The sequence below is a fragment of the Vanessa tameamea genome, chromosome 28 (assembly GCF_037043105.1).
Source record: "Vanessa tameamea isolate UH-Manoa-2023 chromosome 28, ilVanTame1 primary haplotype, whole genome shotgun sequence".
Classification (NCBI taxonomy): Eukaryota; Metazoa; Arthropoda; class Insecta; order Lepidoptera; family Nymphalidae; genus Vanessa; species Vanessa tameamea.
Window position 1 is genome coordinate 2,092,892 of NC_087336.1, and position 23,406 is coordinate 2,116,297.

Below are 23,406 nucleotides of genomic sequence, written 5' to 3' on the forward strand. Positions count from 1 at the left end.
AATTGTCATTTTTAAATGTTTAATTTTCTGCCTGTGGTATTGAATATAAAGTTTTGAAACGCAGTTTTTTTTTTAATATTAACTTAGTGGATAAAGGTATATTTACACGCATTTTATTTTAACGAATTTTTATTGATTAAACTGTAATGATATGGAAATGATTATTAATATTATATGCATATATTAATTAAAAGTTTAGTCGAAATTTTTATTTATTTAATTATTTATTGTGCCAGTCATTTGGATTCTAAAAACAAATTATGACGTTTACGATAGCGAACAATGTACATAGAGAAGACTTACAGCGTTTCAAGCGGGATAGATTTGTTTAAACATCATAGTTTGTATTGATGTTACAATATTACAGATATCTGCAAACATCTTGATCGTGTTAAAATCAACAGCAAAACAATATTGGTAGGTTAAAAATTAGATGAGTATATCATCCAATCGCGTGCTTGCATCGATATAACGCGATTCGGATCTACCAATCGCGCGCGTTTGATTTAATTTGACAACCGCTGTTGTCAATCAAATATCTTACAAGCACATTTTATAAGAATAAATAAAATTTATACTTACCAGCAGTTCGGAGAATGGTTTTTGACAAAAAAATATTAAAATGAAGTGCTTATTTATACGTTCTAATTCGCTTATTTTATTTTAGATGAAATTTAACCAATGTATTTACATGGTTATCTCTATGGTACAGAGCCTTTAAAGGTTATGAAGTTAAATTCCTTTAAGTTTAATTATTAATACTTAGCTTATACGTGTAATCGAGATGTTTGCTAATTACTGTTATACTGTATGGAACTGGAATTTTTATTAAAATTGAAAGTAAGTCAAATTTGGCGGCAAATTTTAAAATGTATAAAAAAATATCAAAATTTATTTTAATTCTAAGATAGTTGTATAATTGATTGATTATTATTTATATCATTTTACATATCGTTTAGTTTTTATTTACTTGAAGTATATTTAGTTTTTTAATAAGTTTTGATGTTAAGTCAAAGGTTGGAACCCATAAATCATTAATATCAAAATTTTATGATATAAAAAGGATTTGTCTCACTGTGCGATAAATAGCGAAACGACTTTGATAAGTCTTTGATAATTAGAATTATAAGTAATAAGCCCGATGACCACTTTGATTTCGCTTATTAGTCGCAAGGTGTGTTCAAACCTTTATATTTCTTTTATATAATCTGTTTTAAACTTATAAACCTAATCTAGTTAAACAATAGCTTTTTAAAAATTCTTAATATTTTCTATAAATATTTCAAAGCTTCATTTTATGTTGAGTAATGATTTTTTGGTAACGAAAATGTATCTTATGTATTAGAAAATAAGATTCAATTTACAATGAACGTCAAAACAATAAACTTTAGAAACTATTGATGTGCTATTATTTCTTTACACTTAATATATATGGAAGGTCTCTCCGGGAACATTGTCCTGTAATGTAACAAGCTAGGATTCGATTTTGCGCGCTACGTTACATAACTGGCTTACTGAATAACGATTCGCCTGTAATGTTATAATAATAATGAATCGCCTTCAAACGTGTCAGTTGTTTTTACAATGGACGAATTGTATATTACTCCGAAAATCCACAACAGTGCGATTTTTAAGACATTTTCTGCCTCGCACAACCACTCTGTGGAACCAGCTTTCACCGGCGGTTTTTCCGAACCGATACGACTTGGGAACCTTCAAGAAAAGAGCGTACTCTTTCCTGAAAGGCCAGCAACGCACCGGCAAGCCCCCCGGTGTTGCAGATGTCCATGGGCGGTGGTAGTCACTTTCCATCAAGTGAGCCTCCTGCTCGTTTGCCACCTCTAACATAAAAATATATATATATATATGTATATATGTGGAGCACTGTACCACTCGTACGAGTTTCAATTAGTCTTACGATAATAACGTATCGCTTACTCGAAAACGTTTATGAAGTATTTGCATTCGGTAGTATGAGTTTAACATTATACGTTTGCGTTAAAACTATGACAGCTGAAATTAACGAAAACGTCAATTTACATGCGTAAATCTGTCGAAAGTTTTACTCGTACTACCGAAATGTCGAAGACCGCGCGTTATTTCGACTTCAAAGTCAATAAATTAGTTATAAAAACTCGTACTACCGATTTTAGTTCCTCTCCGTTTTCGCTTGGGGCGCTGTATGGAAGAAAACCGAAAGTAAAATACTTTATAGTCTAAAGCTAAACTGTCAAAATCGTACTTAGGGGTACTGAGTTCTTACTCACTTATGTAATCCTCGATTCTTAACTGTTACAATACAGGGAATGATACCTGGGGAACTATTTTTATACTTAAATCTGTTGCACGTGTGCAACTATACAGTTGGACGGAATTCGATTTTTTTTAATTAGTCTGTATTTGAGTTTTGATGTAGGACGGACGGCTTAAAATTCAGATTGAGCTCGACGCAGTGTGTGTGTCTAATTAATACTACCGTTATTTTCACTCCAAATTAAGTCTCATTGGTAATAAATATAGTTTTAAATTGATTAATTTAATTGTATGTATGTAGTATGATTCAAACTTTATTTATAATAGTTTGTTTTACGTGATGCTCAAACTGTAGTTTTATAATATTGTAGCGGACGTGCTGTGAGCTCCGTACTAAATAGATAAAGAATGTATCGGTTGGAATTTAATGTTTAAGAGGTTTAAATAACTGCTTTACTTGGTTTATTTTTATTTACATATATTCCCATAAGCCTTTTTCCTCTCTTATATAAAAACCACATAAATTATTAAAGTTAAGACTTTAAAAATAGATAGATTATGTCTGAGCCTCCTGGGGGTAAGTGGTCACCACTGCCCATAGACATTAGTACTGTAATTCTTAATCATTCGCCATATCAGTAGTGTGTCACCAACCTTGGCAACTAAGTTGTTGTCTCTTGTGCCTGCAGTTACACTGGCTCACCCACCCATCAAATCGGAACAACAATACTGAGCATGGACGTTAAATGGCCGAATATAGATTCGAAATAAAAATTCTTTATCAATATTTTATCTGTTTATTTACATGGAATTCACATCTATAATATATATGGGCCTACATACAACACTAACAGCCTGGTAATTTCCCAATGCTGGGCTAAGGCCAACATGGATACATATGGATCTACATATCTATACATATAATAAAATTGGAGTGTGTTTGTATTATTAAAATAACCCATTTTCACTAAATGCATATGTATGTATACACGGTACATATACCAAAATAACATTTTTTACATTTTTTTTCTGTCTGTCTGTTTGTTCCGGCTAATCTCTGGAACGGCTGAACCGATTTCGACGGGACTTTCACTGGCAGATAGCGGATGTGATAAGGAGTAACTTAGTCTACTTTTATTTTAGAATCATATAGAATAAAACTAAAATCACGCTACAATATCCAAATAACTTAAATTCAAACAACGCGCACGAAGTCGCGGGCACAGCTAGTATATACTACAATCGTCGTCCGCGACTTCGCTCGCGTTTTATTGCCTGGTAGTCATGTGTATTCGCAATTTTAATATTAGTATATATTATATAAATCTAAAGTTTGGAACGGCTCCCAGATCAGATGTCAGGATCTGCCGGTCTTATTTCATGAGTTTTTTGTGTTGAATAAATTTATTGAGATATATAGACAGCGATACAAAAATTCATAGTTATATATCTATGGTCGGATATTAAAAGGACCAATATATAGAACCCTTACTTTTGATAATCAGAGTTTAATGTTTACAGAGAGAACTGTGTATGAATGTTTATTGAAAGTGAAGAAGTGTATGTTTATTATTAAGTATGTTTTTTTGCATAATATATTATTGGCAATGTTAACCTCACGCAGTTCAACACAATTTTTTATTCAAGTGACAAATTAATTTTACATTTTACTCAAAAAGGTACTTTGGCCCTTTTAGCACGCATATATAATGTGCATAATTAACTCCTACCCACTACAGAACTTGAAATGACAATCGATCCAACAATCTGCAAGTCAACATAGGGATGAAACAAAACCATATAACGCGAGACGTATTTACATTACATTAGCAGCCCTTGTGAGGAGAAGGTTTGGAGCATATTCCACCACGCTGCCCCAGTGCGGGTTGGTGGTATACACATGTGGCAGAATTGGAATAGACTATAAAGAATAGAAAGGATAGTATTGATCATCGTTGGATTCTGGATTCCTTCCTAAGCTGACCTATCCATTTCTCTAATATATATAGATCACCACTTTAAGGTGGTGGCCCAGAATCTCCTCGGTAGACACTGTTTGTGTTTTCTTTACCGGTATAAATAAATATTTAATACTAATGATAAAATTAACAATTAATTTTTAAATAAACATATTTTCTTGTGGCTGTAATTGATGAGTCCTTTCGTGCTTGTAAATTCTGGAAAAAAAAAAAAAACATTTTTTTTAACTAAAATATTTTATTAAATATTCAATACTATAGTCATAAGCCGAGCTTGCTTCTCTTCATCTCCCTTATTATGTAGATTTTCTCTCAAAGACTACCAACCAATTCCCAAACTTTGGGCAAGCAAAAATTTCTTAACAAAGATACTTTTTTAATTCTCGTTTACCAGACCTGGGGTTTCAACGTTGAGATATCTTGTAAGCTAACCATTAGACAACCTAGGCAATCATTTTTGTGTCATAAAGGTAGACGGACTGACAAATGGACCACCTCGTTAGGTGGTACCATCGTACATGGACATATTTAATTTAAGAAATATAAATCATTCTTCGTAACACCAATGCGCCGCCAACCTTGGCAGCTATTAGCTGTAACGAAAGATGTAACATCTTAATGTTATATCTTTCGTGCCTATACACTGGCTCACTTGCCCTTCAAACTGGAACACGATACTAATAAGTATTGCTGTTTTGAGGTAGAATATTTGATTAGTGGGTGGTAACTACTTTTTTTTACTCGCTGGGAAAACGCATTACGCGTTTCCCCCACGTGAAGTGGGAGGGTTTTCGGCCCAGTATCTAGTGTACTCTAGTACACCGGAATACCCACCAATAAACCAGCGGTACCCTCTCCGTCTTTTCAACGGGCGCCCCAGGATCGCTTCCGTATGCTACCACGAAATGTACGGCAAGCTTACTGTCAGCTGTGGGAGTTCGAACCCACGCTTCCTCTCGGGAACCAGAGCTTAAATCTGGTACCTACCTAGACGGGCCTACACAAAGCCTCGCCGCCAAGTTTAAATACGAACTAAAATTATACTCACACAAGTCGACCGTCCCGATCTTCTTTAACTTCAAACTGCAATAGAGCATCATTCAGCGCCTCCAACAATTCGTCCCTCTCGTCGCATCGCGCCGTATCTCTTTTCGAACATATTTCGAAAAATAACTTTATAGCATCCGCCTCGTCGTTATCGAACGGCCCTAACAATCTATATTCGGTATAATTCGTGTTCTTCGAGAACTCTTTGAAATAATCTACCAATTTCCCGAGGACGCTTCTCGGAGCAACTGTTTCAGATTTCGTCCGTTGATTTGAATTTGTCTCGTCGTTTTTAACGTCGAGAGCTTTCACTTGCTTCGTGAACCGTTCGATTTCAGATTCTTTTTTCGATATTTTAACGTATTTCTTGTTGCTTTTCTCGTCGACTACAACGTCTTTCAGATCATCCGGTACGATGAGGTAAATATGCGCAGGCGCGTCCTTGAACAGGCATAATTGTCTGGAAGAAAATACAATATATTAAAATCGAAATAATTTTATCAATTATATACAAGAGGAGGAGAAATAAATAAACATATTTGACCTTGAAACGAAGTGACATAATTGGTCGAGATCTAAATAATCTATGGTCTTCACTATGGAGCTAATGTTTATTAAAATCCAGGCAGGATATATTATACACATATATAACTATACTTAGCTAACATAACATTGTATTTTATATGTTAGAAAATAGAAACTAGTGATGGTCTTGATTTTACTGTGTCTATTTATTAACAAGTTATAAGTAGATGTACATTGCAACGAGCATATACAACTCTTGGATCGTACAGTTAAACCTCCACCAAATCCCAAACTGCTAGACAGACTTCACGAATATATTTTTTTTTTATGGCATTGGTTGGCGGACGAGCATATGGGCCACCTGATGGTAAGTGGTCACCACCGCCCATAGACAAAGGTGCTGTAAGAAATACTAACCATTCCTTACATCACCTATGCGCCACCAACCTTGGGAACTTAGATGTTGTGTCCCTTGTGCCTGTGATTACACTGGCTCACTCACCCTTCTAACCGGAACACAACAATACAGAGTACTGTTATTTGGCGGTAGAATATCTGATGAGTGGGTGGTACCTACCCAGGCGGGCTTGCACAAAGCCCTACCACCAAGTAAATATATATATATATGTATATATATTTTACAATAACTCACGAAAATAAACTCACCGATTGGGGGCCTTCCCGGCGCTCTTCGTGACCAACAAATACATATTATCTCTAATGATATCACCGGCTATTGCCGTATCAATTGGATTATCGTACGCCAGCTCTTCTACAATTTCACATTTCCCTAACTCCTGAACGATGTTATGTACCCGTTTCCTTTCACACCTCCACAGTGCGGCATCGAACAACAGATCCACTTCCAGATCGTTTTTAATAAATCCCAGTATGTGTAACAGTACATTCGTTCGGAAATAGTTATTGAACTCCAGATCGTCGTCGCGTTCTTCGACCTGTTCTGGTTCTGTCACGTGACCGAGACCGAACGTCTTCGTCGCCTGTGAATTATCTTAAATTAATTCCTTATCGCTTTGTACTAGGGATTTTTATACATAACACATTAAGGCCACAGACAGTGGCGGACTAAGCCTGTCACAGGCCCGGGGCGGCAAAGATGAATGAGACCCCCCACTTTATTATCAACTTGTTTGTATATAAAAATAAGTGTTTATGTTTGTTTAATATAGATATGTGTAAATAATCTAGATGTCAGTAGAGTGTAGCGTATTGACTTTGTTGAAATTATGCAGGTACTAAGCACATTTTTAAAGTCTTGTTTAGGATTTGATCAGGGGAACGCGGATGCATTTGGGGGCCCCCCAAGAATGGAGGCCCGGGGCGAGCCGCCCCTTCAGCCTCCCTGTTAGTCCGCCACTGTCCACAGATCTCGAGATTCTGATTTCAAATCACACAACACAAGTTTATCACACAAGTTTGGACAACAGCCCGAAGTTCGAAAGTTGGAAGTGTGTGCAATCACGTGCCTGGGCGGGCACGTGCAATCATTCGTCTTGCGGCTGAACTCTTTCCGCTCGTATCAGTTTTGCCCATCGGATTATCAGGGTGAGTGACAGCTCACTCACTCGTGCAATGTCCTGCATAGTTGGCTCGTCGTTCTGAGATTCGCCGACGTGACCGAAATTGGTCGGGATACCATCAACATCACTATAGATATGAAATTTCGAATTTGGTTTTGTAGACGGATATATGAACAATATTTTCACAGATTCCGATATACAGATAAGAATTTAGATCAAGTATAAGTAGCAATTATATTTGTCAGTATTCCATCCTAATTTGTACAATAGCTATTGGTACATAATTAATAAAGGAAAAAAATGATCATGTTTTATTAAGAAAATAAACACTTACATAAGTTACTTTTGGTATTATTGGTTCCAATATTCCTGCTCCATCTTTACCGAGGCCACCGCCTTTCCATCCCATTTTTTCCAACATACTGACAAAGGATACAAAAAGGAAATAAACATAACAGTCTGTGTATTTATAACTGCTGAACTCAGGTCTATCCTCTGAGAGGAAAAGGCTTGGAGCTTTCACTACACCGCTCGGATACAGTTTCGTGGATAAATGTTTCTGATTTTTATCTAAGACTTTTCGGTTTTGTTACAAAGTGAATCAATTCAATGCCAAATGCAGGATGTGTTCTCAACACAAACTAAACAAATGAAAAGTGCTTGTCTGCAGTTATGTTAGACAGAATCTCTGATTAAGTTTCACATGTACCTAACTTATTCAAATCAAAACAAAATATTCTTTATTTAAGTAAGCTCATAAAATCACTTTTGAAACATCATGTAACAGTTGAATTATATGTAAAATTACCATCAGTTCAGAGAATCGATTCTACTGAGAAGTACCACTAGTTCAGTAAGTAGTTAAAAATATAGAATCACCTATGGTAAGTAAAGTTCCTTTCTTAGTTAAGCAATGTGATTTTAATTTCTTACTATCTCTCAATATATAAAATTAATTAATAATAATATTATATTCACCTTTTACCCTTGCTTATCTCAGTTGGTTTTGCAAGCATTTTATTTAATTTCTTTTCAAATTCATTCTTTTTTTTATTATTCCTTCTTCTTGACTTCCCTTTCTCCGGCACTTCTGGAGTGATAGGCATATCTTCTTCTTTTCTCCAATACTTCATATCGTTTTTTAAATTACTTAATTTATAACTGAGGAATCTGAAAATTTGTCAGTCATTTTTTTTTTTTTTTAAATCGTAATCATTTTGCAAAAACGAAAATAATAATCAAACATATACATACAACTATACTATACAATATCTTTAATTAATAAGTACCTATTATTATGCTTATATGTTTGCACTTCAGGACTTCTATATAAATCTTCCCTTTTTATTGTCCTTAGTTCATTATTGTTTTCTAGTGTAATTTTTACTTCGACATTTTTATTAACTTTTTTATCTTTGACTACACCAGAAGACAATTGAATTGGGATGGGATCATTGTAATATTGGGAATAATCAAAATTTTGACCACAGTTGAATGGTTCAGTGTCATAAGGCCGTATCTGAAAGCTGTCTATTTGATTACGTGATTTCCAGTTTTGATTTTTACGATGTTTCGGCATTGTGATAAAAATGACAAAGGAATAATGTTGAAAAAAATACAAAAATGTTTTTGTACTCTAAGGTCAGGAAATAATATCTTAAATTAATGCTATTTATTTTTAGTTTGTTTCTTTGCTCAACAAAATTATTATTTTTTGTTCTTTTCACTTATCGCGTATGTATAAACACTAGTTGAGCGCAAAATATACTGCCAATGTAACGTATAACAAAAAACATGTGAAATATTCAATTTGTTATTTAATAACAAAACATCAATAATAACAATCTGACTTTTGACAGAATTATCAAGCAAAGAGAATAGAAATTCGAATCACTCCGTTTAAGTACTTTGACAATAGACATCATGACAACAAGATTTATAGAATCAATAAATCTAAAATTTCTGAACTCAGTGCTTTCATTAACAAATTTTATTTCTGTAATGTTTTATTCTTAAAATTATTATTAATAATGTTTAAAAGGTATTTTATACTTGTAATTTAATGAAGCTAAATACAAGAAAACAAAATAAACTAGGGACCTGCCCTGGCTTCGCACGGGTGCAATGCTGATACTAAATATACTACAGAATATCTTACAACGTTCACAGCATTTTTGTCATTAGACAATACAAGCCGCTATGTCCCTGCGTTTTAAACCTGTAATATCTTCGAAACTATTTATTTAAATTACATGATGTATAGGGCTCTATTGATCCATATTAAATGCACAATGTATTTTTACTTAATTGGATATTTATACTGTATTGCTTAAAGTCGCTTCGAAAATAAGCCATTATTTTTCTTAAAAATTAAAGGATAAAAAAGGGTTATTCTGGGTGATAACCCAGAAACTTAAGAGATAGACATACCATCGCCGACTTTTATGAAGACCTGTTTAAAATGTACAATACTATGGTACATTATTTTGATGTATCTTGTAGGGTTCAGCCATAGTTTTCAATGTAAGCGCAAAAAAATGTGTATATTTACGACATTACTTAGGAACCTCCAAAATAATCAGTGTTTCTCTACTATATTTTGCATATATTATACATATAAACCTTCCTCTTGAAACAATCTATCTACTAAAAAAAAACGCATCAGAATCCGGGACAGGGACAGACAGCGGCAACATTGTTTTATACTACGTAATGATGATAACAAGAACTTGAATTTGAACTTATGTTTCTGTCCAACATTTGGCACTTCTACTCTAGATTGCAACTTGATTTTAATTAAGCCATCTATATCTATATCATCTATAAGCAGCGTTACAGTTAGTGAGCCCTCTGTTGTCAGTTTAATACATATAAAATTTCCACAGCATACGTAATAACATCTACAATTTCCAAGCTCTTATCGTTTGCTATGATTTAAAGATCCTCGTAAATATATCTAATAACAGTGCATTAACCTGAGATTGGTACTACAATAGTTTCGGAGTAATTTCTAGCAGATATTATAATTTATAGTAGTTTAAATATACTGAGCTTAGTGCTACTTTCAGCTTTACTAGCTTTTATTATTCTTCGTAATGCCAACTCCTGAATTTGGTATCCATAATCAAACAAATACTGATTAGTAGGTTTTCTGGGTAAGCTAAAAAGCATTTCTTCCGAAACCAGAAATCACAACAGATCTTACATTTTTGGCTCAAAATCATGAGAACTTAATTAGTTGAGTAATATGTTTGGCTTCGTCCTTAAATAACTTCTTTCGCTTGATTAACAAACAAATCAGAACGAAAGTGTACGTTCCGATTTACGTAGTTGACAATCAAATTTTTTGAGATTTAATAGTACTTACGTAAAGGCTAAGTAATCATTTAGCCTGCCAACATCACTTATATTCTCTCGCGCCTCCATTGCACGTATCAGTAAAACTTTCGTCAATATACATTGATTTTCTGTTACTTGCCATGTTTAGAGTTTGAAAGTTTATGGGCCACTAAGAATATGATAACATGTAAATAATACGTGACTTCTAAAAACAACAGTCTACACGTTCAAGCAAATCTAAAATTGTAAACTAAAAAACGGATTTCTTAGAAAGTTCAATATGACATTACATGGAATGAAATATGTAAATTAATAGTTTGTTTATCTTTTTTCCTACTTCCATTGGAATGATGGTACTTTTCAATTTTACTTTAATTTAAAGTCGTTTTAGGTACACGAAATAAATAACGTCCCTTATAGTTGATAGTTGCCGATCGTCTTCTGTTGTTGAAGTTATTTTTTTGGTCCCAATGTAACAAAAGTAATCTTACTAAGTCGCGAGACAAGTGACAATATTCCGCGAAACAATCTCTGAAACTTAATAAAATTTGCAAATTGGAACCTAACACATTCGATGTGCTCGAAATTTAGTGTATATATATGGTGTATTAACATGCGAGTTTCTTGCCGTTTCTTCTCGCTGCTGGCAGCTTTCCGAAACGGTGGTAGTATTTATATATCGACGATTCAAAAACGCTTCACTGTGTTTACTTGAATAAAATTTATTTGATTTGTACACCTAAATAAATTTAAAGTTTGTTTATCTTTATACCTACTTCAATTGGAAAGGAAGCCTTTTATGTTAATAGTTTTAAATGTTAAATATATAATTATTTTATACGTTTGTTATATACAGTAGGATGAAAAAGTCTTAAAACATTTATGGTTGAATTATTGCACATTAATCTATACTAATATTATAAATGCGGAAATAACTCTGTCTGTTTGTGTTGAAATTTGGTATGAATCGAGCTTGAAATCCAAGGAACGGTATGGACACTTTTTTATGTCTAACGATGGCGACATTTAATCTAATATAAATTAGTTTATTATGTTTGTATAATATATAGTCAATGTAAATTGTATTATTCCTCTTGTTTTTAAATATACCTCATGTTTTTTTTAAATATCATTTGTTTTCTAATATGGATTTCAAATTTAACTCATGAAGATAATTTCCCTTACAACTATTATTATGGTATTTTATACGATATTAAATAAAAAATAAACATATTGCCAACATTTTATTACACTACAAATTATTTAAATTGCTAACATGAATAAAAAGTAAAACAGCAGATGTATGAAAAAATTAAATACCTTAAAAAAAAACATCTTTTATTTCTTGATTATGTGATTTGAAACAAGAAAAATAAAACAGTTTAAAAACTTTTCGGATGTTTTTTACTTTCTTTTTTAATAGAGCGAAATATTTCGCTTTTTCTAGTATGCTGTCTCACTCGCGTGACTAAAATGTTGCAATTATTCGGTCATCCAGTACAGTCGGGAACCGAAGCGCGCGGGTTTCCTTTCAGCGTCATCAGGCAGAGTTGGGGTTGCGTCTGGATAGACGGCCTTTTCTTCAACAGCGGGTTTAGGTCTGCAAACACAATTATATGATGAACTATGCTATTTTTTGTCTTCCCTCATCTTAAATTGAAATAATATAATAATGGCACATGGTCACATTTTTATAGAATATAAAAAAATCGACTTTTTTTTAAATCAGGAGGCAAGGTCAAAATGTCCACTATTCATATGTACACAGATACAAAATGTATCTATTAAAATTATGAAAAAATAAAACAAATACTAATTGAACACAAACACAAAACTTAAATATTGATAATAGTTAATAAAATTACAATAGCGAAAAATAAACCAATTTCAAATGTAGGTATTTATAACATACTTAAAAAAATAAGTAGACAAGGATTTTTTTACTTGCATTATGCTCAGGTGAAGAATGTCAAATGAGCCATTTGTTAGCAATTTCCTATCTATTCACCTATAAAAGACTTGTTACATTGTAAATACTGAGCTAACCATGTGATGTATGACTTTTTGTACCTATATTTAAAAAACATATGTATATAATTTGTAAAAATACTAAATAGTTTTACCTTTTAGTGTCGTGAACTCTCGCTTCACAGAAGTAGCCGAATGGGGGACGTTCCAGATTTAAATTTTCGAGCATACATTTATCAAATACACCCTGAGTCTTACGGCAGCTGTAAAAATGTTTATTTTTTTAAATTTAGTTTTATTAATACAAAAACACAGAATAGCAAAGGAATTTATATTGTTAAATTTTTACTTGGATTTAAAACAGATAAATGTAAAATGTATTAAATAAAATTGAAATTAAAATTAGCCAACTTTTTTTTTATAGAATCTTGTCAAGATGTTACTTATAAAATTCCATTATAATCTGCTAAGCAATATCAATGTTTTTTAATGTAATGTTGGGTAGCTCATGAAGGGTAGCTTTTATACTAGTAAATGTTAATACAGAGTTTAATGGCGGTTCTTCTCATCTATTTTAGAATCTATTTTCTGAACTATTGGTAGCTTTTTTGGCTACATTTCATTCAACATTGTAACATGACACTTCAAAAGTTCTCATAAGAGCCTACTTGAATAAAGAATATTTTGATTTGGTATGATTTGTAAAAATAAAAGTGCTTGGTTTAAATTATCTGAACAGTCTTTAAAAAAATATTTCTATACTCACTGCTGTAAGCCAAAGTCCCCGGAGCTCTTGTCAAGGCAATTAGCGTATTGATTAAATTCAGCTACACATGCCTTTTTTACCTTCCGGAAGAAATCCAAGGTACAAGCTGTGACGACTTTGCCTTCATTGATACACTTTCGGGGATCTTGCTCTTCGATACGACAGAGCATAAATTCCTAGAAGATATATGTTTGCTTATCACATATTATAAAATAAAGTCCTTCCACCAAGTCTGAACACTACAAACTCAATAACTAACAAATGTATTTTTATTCTGTTTTAACTAATGGATGTAGTGACTTATGGGGAAGGTTTGTATGTATAATTCTTAAAAATTTGTTGAAGAATAGAAGAATTATTCAAACTTGATCGTTGAAGTGGACTGAAAAAAATATGCTAGTCAATGCAAATTAATAATTATATGATAAAAATGTTTTATGTAGTTTTATATTCTCCTAATGCAAAATGGGTAGCTAGTATTATATAAATATTTTAATACTTGACTTTATTAGCAAATATTATTTAAATAGGCACTTTACAGAATCAATATAATGTACTTACAATACACTAAAATTTTAAATCATACAAGTTTATTAATTACTTGGTATATAATAAGTTATCATTTAAAAAACAATGTTGTTGTATGTGAAACAGGCATTGCCTGTTATTTCACTTTTAAAATTATACAGATTAAGAAAAGGAAAATAATTGGAATAAATATTGGTTCTTTTTTATTTTGTAACGTTATTTCGTTAGCAATCATTATTGATATCAAAACATAACCTACTTTGGATCTGATTATGCAATCAATTAAATATTAAATATACTGTAACCGAAAGTTCGTGAGGGAAAGACATTTAATAAACAATTAAAAAACAGCTGTTTCACTTACATTGTTCGCTTTTTCACAATATTTTCCCAAATGGAAAGAGCCAGCTCTCAAAGTAGCAGTTGATAAATTAACTTCCTCCACGGTCAGTTCCGATTCTTCCGGCAAAACAACATCGTTCGTCAAGACCATTTTGTCCTCTATCAATTACACTAAGAATTTATCTTATTAAATTATTAAAACTATTAAAATTTCTTCCACGAAATCATGGAAGAAAATAGAGATTGTAAGGAAAGTAAAAATGGTACGTATGTAAATATTGATAAAGAGAAACAGTTGCCTAGACGAGACATGGAAATAGAAAGAGACGAACGAAAATTTTGCAACTTTCTAATATAGCCAGATTATACAACTACATTGACATTGACTTTTTAACAAACATTCCGTTTTATGCACTTATGATGACATAAGTAATATGAACAATAATTAACTAATTATGAAATAAAAAAATGAAATTGCATGCATTATTTATTCTCAAAGTTTATATAGTTGACAGTGACTAGAAAAGAAACGAATATATTATTCCATCGTTTTCCAAAACGGATTGTGTTGAATATTTTTTCAATGATTTCCATAATAATCTTCTTGTTCTGCAGTCAGTTTAGAAATATTTTCATCTGAAAGTTATTAATATTATATTAAAATATGAATACTTCCATTACATAAGTCTAACGAAAACTGATATTTATCAACTATTTAATATTATACCTTCATAATATTCTGAGTTTTCGGATGGAATTTGATATAATTTCGGAATATCAAAACGATTCGCCTAAAAAAAGAAACATTTTTTTTTTAAATAAAAGTTATACCACATCATAGTTTAAAAGAGTTTCATATAATATCTTACCGAATCATAATTTCTACGACCCATTCGCGGTATATTTTTACTGGGAATAGTTTTAATAACGTATCCCATCATACTTTGATCAAATGGGCCATCAGCTTCATTGCTTCTTCCTACCCTCGGTACGTTGTTAGGTTTTATAAAAGAACTTTCAACTAAAACGTAAACTAAGCAGAATGCAGATAGGGTAAACGTCAATTTTGAAACCATTTTAAAAAAATAAGCAAAGTGGGCGCGAAAATTCGTTAGCTTCACACTGTGAATTAATAGCGTTTAGTTATTTTGGTAAACTATGGAGTTTATATACTAAAAAGTTTCGATCTATCCCTCATCATAGTAAGATAGCATCATTAACCCGTATGGTGTAGTTTTAAGAATACTAATTGATCAAAGATGGGTATCAGTCGAATGTGGGAAGAGATTAAAATCTGCGTAACTACATTTTGATAACGATTGTCCTAGCCACCAAAACATAGTAATGATTTTAAACAAAAAAATAATGGTCGAGTGTATGGAAGTTGATATTAATTAATTAAGGTAGTTACTTTAAAATAAGTAGGAAAACTTGTCTCAATATTGTCTAAAAAAATATGTCTATATTAAAACCTATGTGCTATGAATATTTAAAATGATTAAACAGTTGTAAAACTGTCGATGTCAAAATCATATTTTCTTTGTTTGTTACCTATTGGCTCCGTGCGCATCGCATGTGGCGCCGCACTCGCGGCTCAATCGGAAAGTTAGTAGATGCCCGTGTGGTCATGTGGTGACAAGTCGTTCGGAGTGAGCTCGTGCATACAGATTGAACTTGTGAAAATAATGCCTGCCAAAAGATATTGTTGTGTTATTGGGTGCAACAACTCCGAACAAAATAGTCGGCAATTAAAATTTTACTCGTTTCCTAGAAAAAGCCATGAAATTGACCGAAGGAAAAAGTGGATACAAGATGTGAGACGAGTGTCTGCAGTGTCGCATCTGCAGTGCTCATTTTGATGGCAGTGCGAAATCAACGATTGAAAATAGCCCATTGTATATCCCAACGATTTTTCCACCAATCTATAAAAAAGGGCTTTATCACAAGCAGCCCCTGCTCGACATGATCGACTCCGGAAACGAAAGATTTCAAATCCATCGGAGGTACACGTGGAGGCTGTAGTATAAGAAAATGTCGAAACAGGTTTGTGGAAATTCAGAAATATCTTTCTTCAAAAATATGAATACAATGGAAAGAAAGCAAACTATAAATCGGGAATTTTTCAGGGTTGCAAGAAGTTGGGGAGACGTCTACTTCTATAAGTGTAGGCTGCCAAACAGATGCACATAATTGTCAAGAAGAAAAAATTATGTTTTTAATCACACAAGGACCACAGCACCAGTGCCATACATCATGCTTTGAGGAAAACGAAAGAGCAAAGCATTAATTTATTAGTGCAAGAGGCTAGTGAAATTGCTATGAAACTCGAATCTACAATTACTCTAAAAATACTTATTTAGTTAAAATTTATAATATTTTTTTTTTTCATATACCTTCAACGTAACATCGTACGGAGGGTTTGTTACCCTAGTTTGTGGTAAAACTTTTCCCTCAATGATACGTTTACCATCTACATCAATAATTTCGCTCACGTTGGAGACATGCCTGCTTTCGAATAGTTTTTTACCTAAAATTCAATTCAATAATAAGCGGCAACACATTCACTCGGAAGGGTTGGATTTCTAATTTTTTTTGGTACATCACTTACCTTTTGATATCGAATTTGCACGAAAAAAATGTAAATAGATTGATTGAAAAACCACATTGGATTATCGTCGAGGTCATAACGTTAATTATTTTCGATTAATAATGACCTCGAAGTGCGTATGAATCATATACTACTTGGGAAGGCCCCAGTCAGCTGGGCATCTACGTATTGTCACCACTGTTCCGCGAGATGGCGCAACAGTAGGCGCATCGCGATACGCACGGGGCCTTATTCTAGTTATTAGCTCATTCGTTCTCTGCTACTATACTCTATAAGCTTATAAATATAGTCTCAGGTTCTCAGTTTTAGCTAGTAAAAGTTATTTCCTGTTATTAATTTTTAATAGCCTACTATAGTAGCACAGAAACTATTATCTTTTTTTTCCACGCTGCAAAGCGGCACCTGAACATTCACCGGTCGTGTCAGATTCATACTTTATTCGATTAGAAGATTTAATAAAAATTATATTCTTATTATATCACATCAATTGTAGATAGTCTCTCGTTAACCATAGGTACACGCCGTGACTATATACTATGATTTAATATTTAAATTTGAAAAACAACAAATACTATTTTGTCAGATACCTTTATACTTAGTATAATCTTGTACAGATTGTCTTTGTTTTTCTTTTTTTTTTTTTTAATATGATCATAAATTAATGTATTCATTGGTTAATGTAAATTGAACTATGAGAACAAGAAATAAATAAATACGAAAGTATGTTTATTTTCTGGTGAATCAATATTTATTAAACAAAATTATAATATATATGTACAGTCAACCTGTAGGCAATTTTGTAAAGCCATTATTCCTTATTTAAGCGTTTAAAAACGATGTTTTCTATTATCAGTAACGTTACCATATAACATCACAAAGATATAAATACTTTTTAACTAGAATATAACAGACCGCGTAGTTTGGTTATATAGAATTATATCAGAAACAAATCTAAAATCCGACCCGACCGTATTCGCTTGTGAAATGTAACAAACATTAAAACACAACTCATGGATATACAATAATTATGTAGTTTTAACACGTAGGTAGAATATTTTGATCATAATTATTATTGGTTGGAAATTTGAGGAATACCAACTTCATCAATGGCTACCAAACAAAAGAAAATTAGTTCACAGAGGAAATATTTAAATTTTCTGTCGTTATTATTAAAAAGCCTCCTTAAGTGACCTAATTTGACTATTTGTGAGTTAAAAAAACATTTTTTTAGTTTATCATATAAACACTGATCATATTTTGGAAAATATAAAAGAACTACCATTTTGTGTATTGTTATTTTTTTTAATGCCTGATTCGTATATTTTTATAACCTGTCCAACCGATTATTCACTTTTTGACAGATGTAACTAGCTATTACGGGAACGTAACATCTTATTATTGATTTGATTATTTTCACTGATATGTAGTATCAATTTTCGATTTCTGCCTTCGTAGAAATTTTCCTCTATGAAATTATTAATAATGATTGGACAGATAGGGTATAGAAAGTTGTATAATATATGACTTGGTAGTATTTGACTTATATCAATCAAAATCAAAATATACTTTATTCAAGTAGACTTTTACAAGCACTTTTGAATCGTCATTTAACAAACTATTTTAAGTAAAGCTACCACAAGTTCGGAATGTAGATTCTATATATGTATGTTATGTCTCCTGCCTGGAAGTCAACAAGCATTAACTTAATAAGTATCATTTACATATTCACGGCAAAGGTCTAAAATATTCGGCCAAATAATTTATAATAAATAAAACACAATTAAGAAATACTGTATATTTAAAATATATTATCTTTTCTGTCCAAGTGATATCGGTAAAAAAACTTGATATTTCGGGGTGTTCCCTCCCTTCGCTATCACAGCTCGAACGATCGAAAAAGGATCCAATTTCTTCTTCACCACTAAAAATCTGTAATAAAAATTAATAAATGGATATATAGTATTCAAGGAATCGTTATTTTTTTTTAATTTACTATTTTTACTGTTGCTACACTATTTAATTTTAAAAGGGAAAATGGGCCCCTTGATGATAAGTGGTAACTACTGGCCATAGTCGTTAGCGCCATATGAGTTTTTAATCTTATCTTATCACCAACCTTGAAAACGGTGATGTTATGTCCATGGTGCCTATTGTTACAATGGCTCACTTTTCTGACTCCTTCAAACCAGAACACATAAATACAAATTATTGCTGTTAGGTGCTGAATATATGAGTGGTCGGTACCTACCCAGAAGGGAACAAAGCTCTACCTCTAGGTTTTCTCACTATGCTATCATAATCATCTTTAAAACAGATATGTATGCTGAAAAACTTTCCTCATCGTATAAGTTAGGACACCTTCCTCTTCTGTTCAAAGCGATTAGGAGACATAATCAAACGCAAATACACACATTCACTGGCCCACTGTGCAAGTGCTTCTTTAAATATATTTACCTTTCAGCATCACCCCCATAGCTCTTGGAAGCCAGGCCAATCCGTTGCGCGGTCTGGTGAAGGACCGCGCGTTCTTCTTTACTGAACTCGTTGCTGAATACGAGGTCCACGTCGATCGCGTCCGAGGCTATGAACCTCGTCATCAGCTGCTGACCGGCCCGTCTCAGTTGTTGAATATTTACGTTACAACCGAGACCGGCACGGTTTACCTGAAAAATAATGGACAATAAATTAATCCGATGGTTTCCTACACGATCAGTCCATATGTTATGACCCTCACTCAATTTTTTGTTTAAGCATGTGCTTGGTAGAATATGTAATGAATTGGTGGTACATTTACAGAGCGGATGGCACAAAAATCTACTACTAAGTAAAACTTGGCAACATAATTCATTAAACAAAAAAACAAATTTTATATTTAGCGCCATCTTAATATTGACAAAAACCAGAAGTGGTTCGAATCATCCGGAACGAAAACGAAAACGAAAATTATACACACATTGTAATTAAAAAACAATAAGAAAAATTAAGTTTAAATTACGTTATATAAAACAAATTTATGTAAAATAGAAATAGACAACGAGAACAAGACAGAGAGGGATGTGACGATTTCTGTCAGTTCTGCCGCGTAAAAGAAAACTTAATTCCAATCAAATTGTATTGAATTATGTAGACTGGAAAGATGTCAAAGTAATACCATTTGTAAATGAGGTTTTATCGGCTCTTCTATCCCTTGGGCATCCGCCCCCAGCCCTCCACCCTTCCAACCCATCAACTTCATCATCCTGCAAACAAGTTGCATTATAAAAAAAAAATACAATGTGATAGTGTTATAGGTTATTTCCAACAAAATTGGCTCCAAGTTTCCTGACCAACAGCCAACAATTCAATTTCTCGGGATGTTACGGTGAAGATGTGTACCGCAAGCACTGGAACACACTATTCACTCACTAATCCGATGGAACTGTTGGACACGACCAGAGAGAGTCATGTTCCAAACAGAATAATTTTCAATAATTTCTTGATAGAAATCAGCAGTAAGGTTTTATTCGAAATGAATAATATATACTTACTTGACAGCGACGCTGGTTTCGACAGGTTTCCCAAATTCCCTCACTTTGCTCACGTCCCCGACCGACACTCGGTCCCCTTGCGCTAGCCACAGTTCCTTTATAATAACGCTTACCATTTGTTCCCGTAACCTCTGAAAATATTTGAGTTTTATCATACATCTATGTATATTGATTATGAAGCTGATAATGCAATTATCTACAGTAAGGATGTACGTCAATTTAGGATAGGGTAGTGTGTAAGGCTAGACCTTGAGCTTCACATGATATGATGTTTTTATTGGAAAAAAAAACTTTTCAAACAGCAATACTTAGTTATTGTGTTCCATTTTGAAGGGTCAATGACCTAGTGACATATAATTCTAGCTTCCAAAGTAAGCGGCGCATTGGCGATTGCAATGAATGGTTAATACTTCTTACAGCACCAACGACTAGGGTGGTGACAGAGGAACACGACAATACTGAGTATTGAGCCTTAGAATATGTTGATTGCGTATGACAGGCCCAGATGTATCAGCTTGTACAAGTTAATTTATGTTTTATGATTGTAAATAAGACAAAACAGTATAATAAATATAATACACATACATACATTCCATGCCATCGTTTCGACGACACTCTTGGCATCCACTTTCAACCCAGTCGCTTGAGCGACAAGAATCCCTTTTATAAAAAGTGAGAAACAGTTGTCCTTATACGTTGTAATTATTGGCAAGTGACAAGCTTGGCAGCTGGCTGAAAAGACGACAAATTTTATTTATTAAATATTTAAATATCTATAGTTAATAAAATTATTTTTAAATTTTTCATATTAATTAATGATTGATTTTCCTGTAAGCAATAAAGTATGTTTTTAATATTTGTTAAAATTCTGATTATAATTACACATATTGTCTACTTCAAAAACACAATTAAATCTATATTAAACAAGATTTTGGCTTAGGTATTAAATAATATATGGTATTCATATGGACTCAGGTAAAATATGCATTTTTATTAAAACATTGAAAAATAAAATATATGCTTATGAAGTTTACATAGTGAAGTGTTGTATTGTATATAAATATATATTATATAAAGATAATCAAGCTTTGTTTATCTTTACTGCTTATACAATTAAAATATATGTAGTATATCTATACTAATATTAAAAATGCAAAAGTAACTCCATATGTTATCTCTTCACTTTTAAACTGTTCAACCAATATAGATATTTCACATGGAGATTTGGATCATGGAGGAGAGAGTTTGAATTGTGGGGTAGAACGTAATGTATTTTAATTCACCCCTTGAGAGGGTAGAATGGTGGTGACTGTTTCTGTGCTATAGATAAGGTATATTTTACATGCACAAAGCCACAGATTCAGCTAGTATAAAATAAAAACTTACATTGTATGTTACTTAGTTTACTAGCCCATGGCCTTATCAGAAGAACCATTTTACCAAATTCTGTATCGAACATTTTATCTGAAAATCTACTAACATCTAAGCATTTTAGTGCTAACATTTCACTCATATACTCATCTGAACGATCAGACTTTTTATCTGTTTTACTTTCATCAACAATCGGTAAATCATTATCATTATATTCGGGTGTGTTTTCATTGTCATTATTTATATTTTCAGTTATTGCTTCTTCTATGTTTGGTACAGGCACGGTGTCATCTTTAGTTTGAGGTACAAAGAGAATTTTCATATTTTTACTATTTGGACCATTTTTAATGACTCCGCCTTCTCGTTTCACACCTCTTGCTCTATCTTCTGCTGCGTCAGATGCTGATACAAATGTTCTTTGTAATTTCGTTTTTTTTGATTTCCTATACTGTCGTGTGACCTATAATTTAATTATATGTATATATAAATATTATTTTAACGTTAGAATACTTTAAAATAATATAAAACATTAGATATAAAAAGGTGTTAATGTTTAGGTTATACTAACATCATAAGACATTCTAGCAACTTCCTTCATTACTTCCGTAGGGTATCTGCATCCCATAAATTCTATGTTTGCAAATACCTGAGCCAAACAAACTAATCTCTCTTCGGGATAATCGTTTTTCCATCTTTCCATGAATGCTTTTCGTAACAACCAGTGTTCGTCACTTTCATGTTCCTCCTTGTATTTATCCACTTCCCAACTCACGTCAAAAGACATTTTTAATTTATTTATATTTCTATTTACTATTGATCCATTTAAATTTAGACAAAATAAAAAATAAAGAAATCAAAATAACAATGGAATGATTATTGTTTATAATTCACTATGACAGTAACATTCTGTGCTGCCAATTAAGAACTTAGAATGGAAAAAGTACTATTACAATTTTTTAATTTCCGTAATCCCAATTTTTACAGATTTTTCCCACGAGTGTCCCTCTGAGAATTAAAACTCCTAATTGTGGTATTTTGTTGATTCCAAAGGATTCTTAAATGAACATAGAATAATACGGTATCCCAGTCACTTATTTCGACCAAAGATCACGATTTTTTTTCGTGCAGTTCGTCCTGATCAGAAATTCTCAGTAGCAGCCTAGAGTCTGGAAATTTCCAATATTACATCATAAATACAGTGTTGTTTACATCATAATAAAAATATATATTAATTATAAAGAATGTAATCCAATTTAAAACTTTACAGATCAAGTTTTAGATAAGTATTACAGATTAGAAAAATAAATGACTCAAATACAGAAAGATAGAGAGGGGATTTTTTTTTTATAAATCGTAAGATTGAGTTTAATGATATACAAACAATCTGCATTCTCCAACGCTAAGCAGTTAAGCACGTCGGCACGTCCTTACTTGCCTACTCATTTACTGCGTGGAAGAAAAAGTTAGCATAATTTACGTTTTTTTTTAATGATATTATATTTTCTACTATTTACTATTCTATTTTATTCTATAATTAATAACATGGCTCAATAAGATAATGATAAAATAAAGGTAAAGCCCCATTATATTAACTATAAAATGTGGCAACAGA

At 32.5% G+C, this 23,406-nt stretch overlaps 3 protein-coding genes across 3 annotated transcripts; all 3 read right to left on the reverse strand.

The window, feature by feature from the left end:
- Positions 1 to 3,901: 3,901 nt before the first annotated feature.
- LOC113396796 (uncharacterized) lies at positions 3,902 to 8,976 on the reverse strand. Its single transcript, XM_026634850.2, has 6 exons — positions 8,635 to 8,976; positions 8,324 to 8,515; positions 7,680 to 7,767; positions 6,471 to 6,805; positions 5,281 to 5,739; positions 3,902 to 4,430 (listed from the first exon to the last, which is right to left on the reverse strand). Exons 1-6 carry the CDS (start codon positions 8,922 to 8,924, stop codon positions 4,373 to 4,375), a joined length of 1,422 nt encoding a protein of 473 aa, XP_026490635.2. The 5' UTR covers positions 8,925 to 8,976; the 3' UTR covers positions 3,902 to 4,372.
- Positions 8,977 to 11,915: 2,939 nt separating this feature from the next.
- LOC113396730 (NADH dehydrogenase [ubiquinone] 1 alpha subcomplex subunit 8) lies at positions 11,916 to 14,612 on the reverse strand. The gene is made up of 4 exons (XM_026634782.2): positions 14,311 to 14,612; positions 13,419 to 13,594; positions 12,808 to 12,915; positions 11,916 to 12,284 (listed from the first exon to the last, which is right to left on the reverse strand). Exons 1-4 carry the CDS (start codon positions 14,437 to 14,439, stop codon positions 12,167 to 12,169), a joined length of 531 nt encoding a protein of 176 aa, XP_026490567.1. The 5' UTR covers positions 14,440 to 14,612; the 3' UTR covers positions 11,916 to 12,166.
- Positions 14,613 to 18,671: 4,059 nt separating this feature from the next.
- On the reverse strand, positions 18,672 to 22,724 carry LOC113396728 (uncharacterized). The gene is made up of 7 exons (XM_026634779.2): positions 22,363 to 22,724; positions 21,810 to 22,254; positions 21,013 to 21,155; positions 20,424 to 20,554; positions 20,048 to 20,135; positions 19,351 to 19,559; positions 18,672 to 18,825 (listed from the first exon to the last, which is right to left on the reverse strand). Exons 1-7 carry the CDS (start codon positions 22,576 to 22,578, stop codon positions 18,705 to 18,707), a joined length of 1,353 nt encoding a protein of 450 aa, XP_026490564.2. The 5' UTR covers positions 22,579 to 22,724; the 3' UTR covers positions 18,672 to 18,704.
- Between the last annotated feature and the right edge of the window lie 682 nt (positions 22,725 to 23,406).

Bases quoted from the DNA above. Each gene is read 5' to 3' on its own strand.
- LOC113396728 (XM_026634779.2), bottom strand. From the start codon at position 22,578: ATGTCTTTTGACGTGAGTTGGGAAGTGGATAAATACAAGGAGGAACAT. The intron at 20,555-21,012 runs GTATGTATGTGT...AAATATTTTCAG, and splicing joins TCGAAACGATGGCATGGAAT to AGGTTACGGGAACAAATGGT. The intron at 19,560-20,047 runs GTATTACTTTGA...ATTATTTTTCAG, and splicing joins TAAAACCTCATTTACAAATG to GTAAACCGTGCCGGTCTCGG.
- LOC113396796 (XM_026634850.2), bottom strand. From the start codon at position 8,924: ATGCCGAAACATCGTAAAAATCAAAACTGGAAATCACGTAATCAAATA. The intron at 8,516-8,634 runs GTACTTATTAAT...ACAAATTTTCAG, and splicing joins ACATATAAGCATAATAATAG to ATTCCTCAGTTATAAATTAA. The intron at 4,431-5,280 runs GTGAGTATAATT...TTTTTTTTCCAG, and splicing joins GATCGGGACGGTCGACTTGT to AATTTACAAGCACGAAAGGA.
- LOC113396730 (XM_026634782.2), bottom strand. From the start codon at position 14,439: ATGGTCTTGACGAACGATGTTGTTTTGCCGGAAGAATCGGAACTGACC. The intron at 13,595-14,310 runs GTAAGTGAAACA...TATATCTTCTAG, and splicing joins ATTGTGAAAAAGCGAACAAT to GAATTTATGCTCTGTCGTAT. The intron at 12,285-12,807 runs GTAAAACTATTT...TTGTGTTTGCAG, and splicing joins AGAGTTCACGACACTAAAAG to ACCTAAACCCGCTGTTGAAG.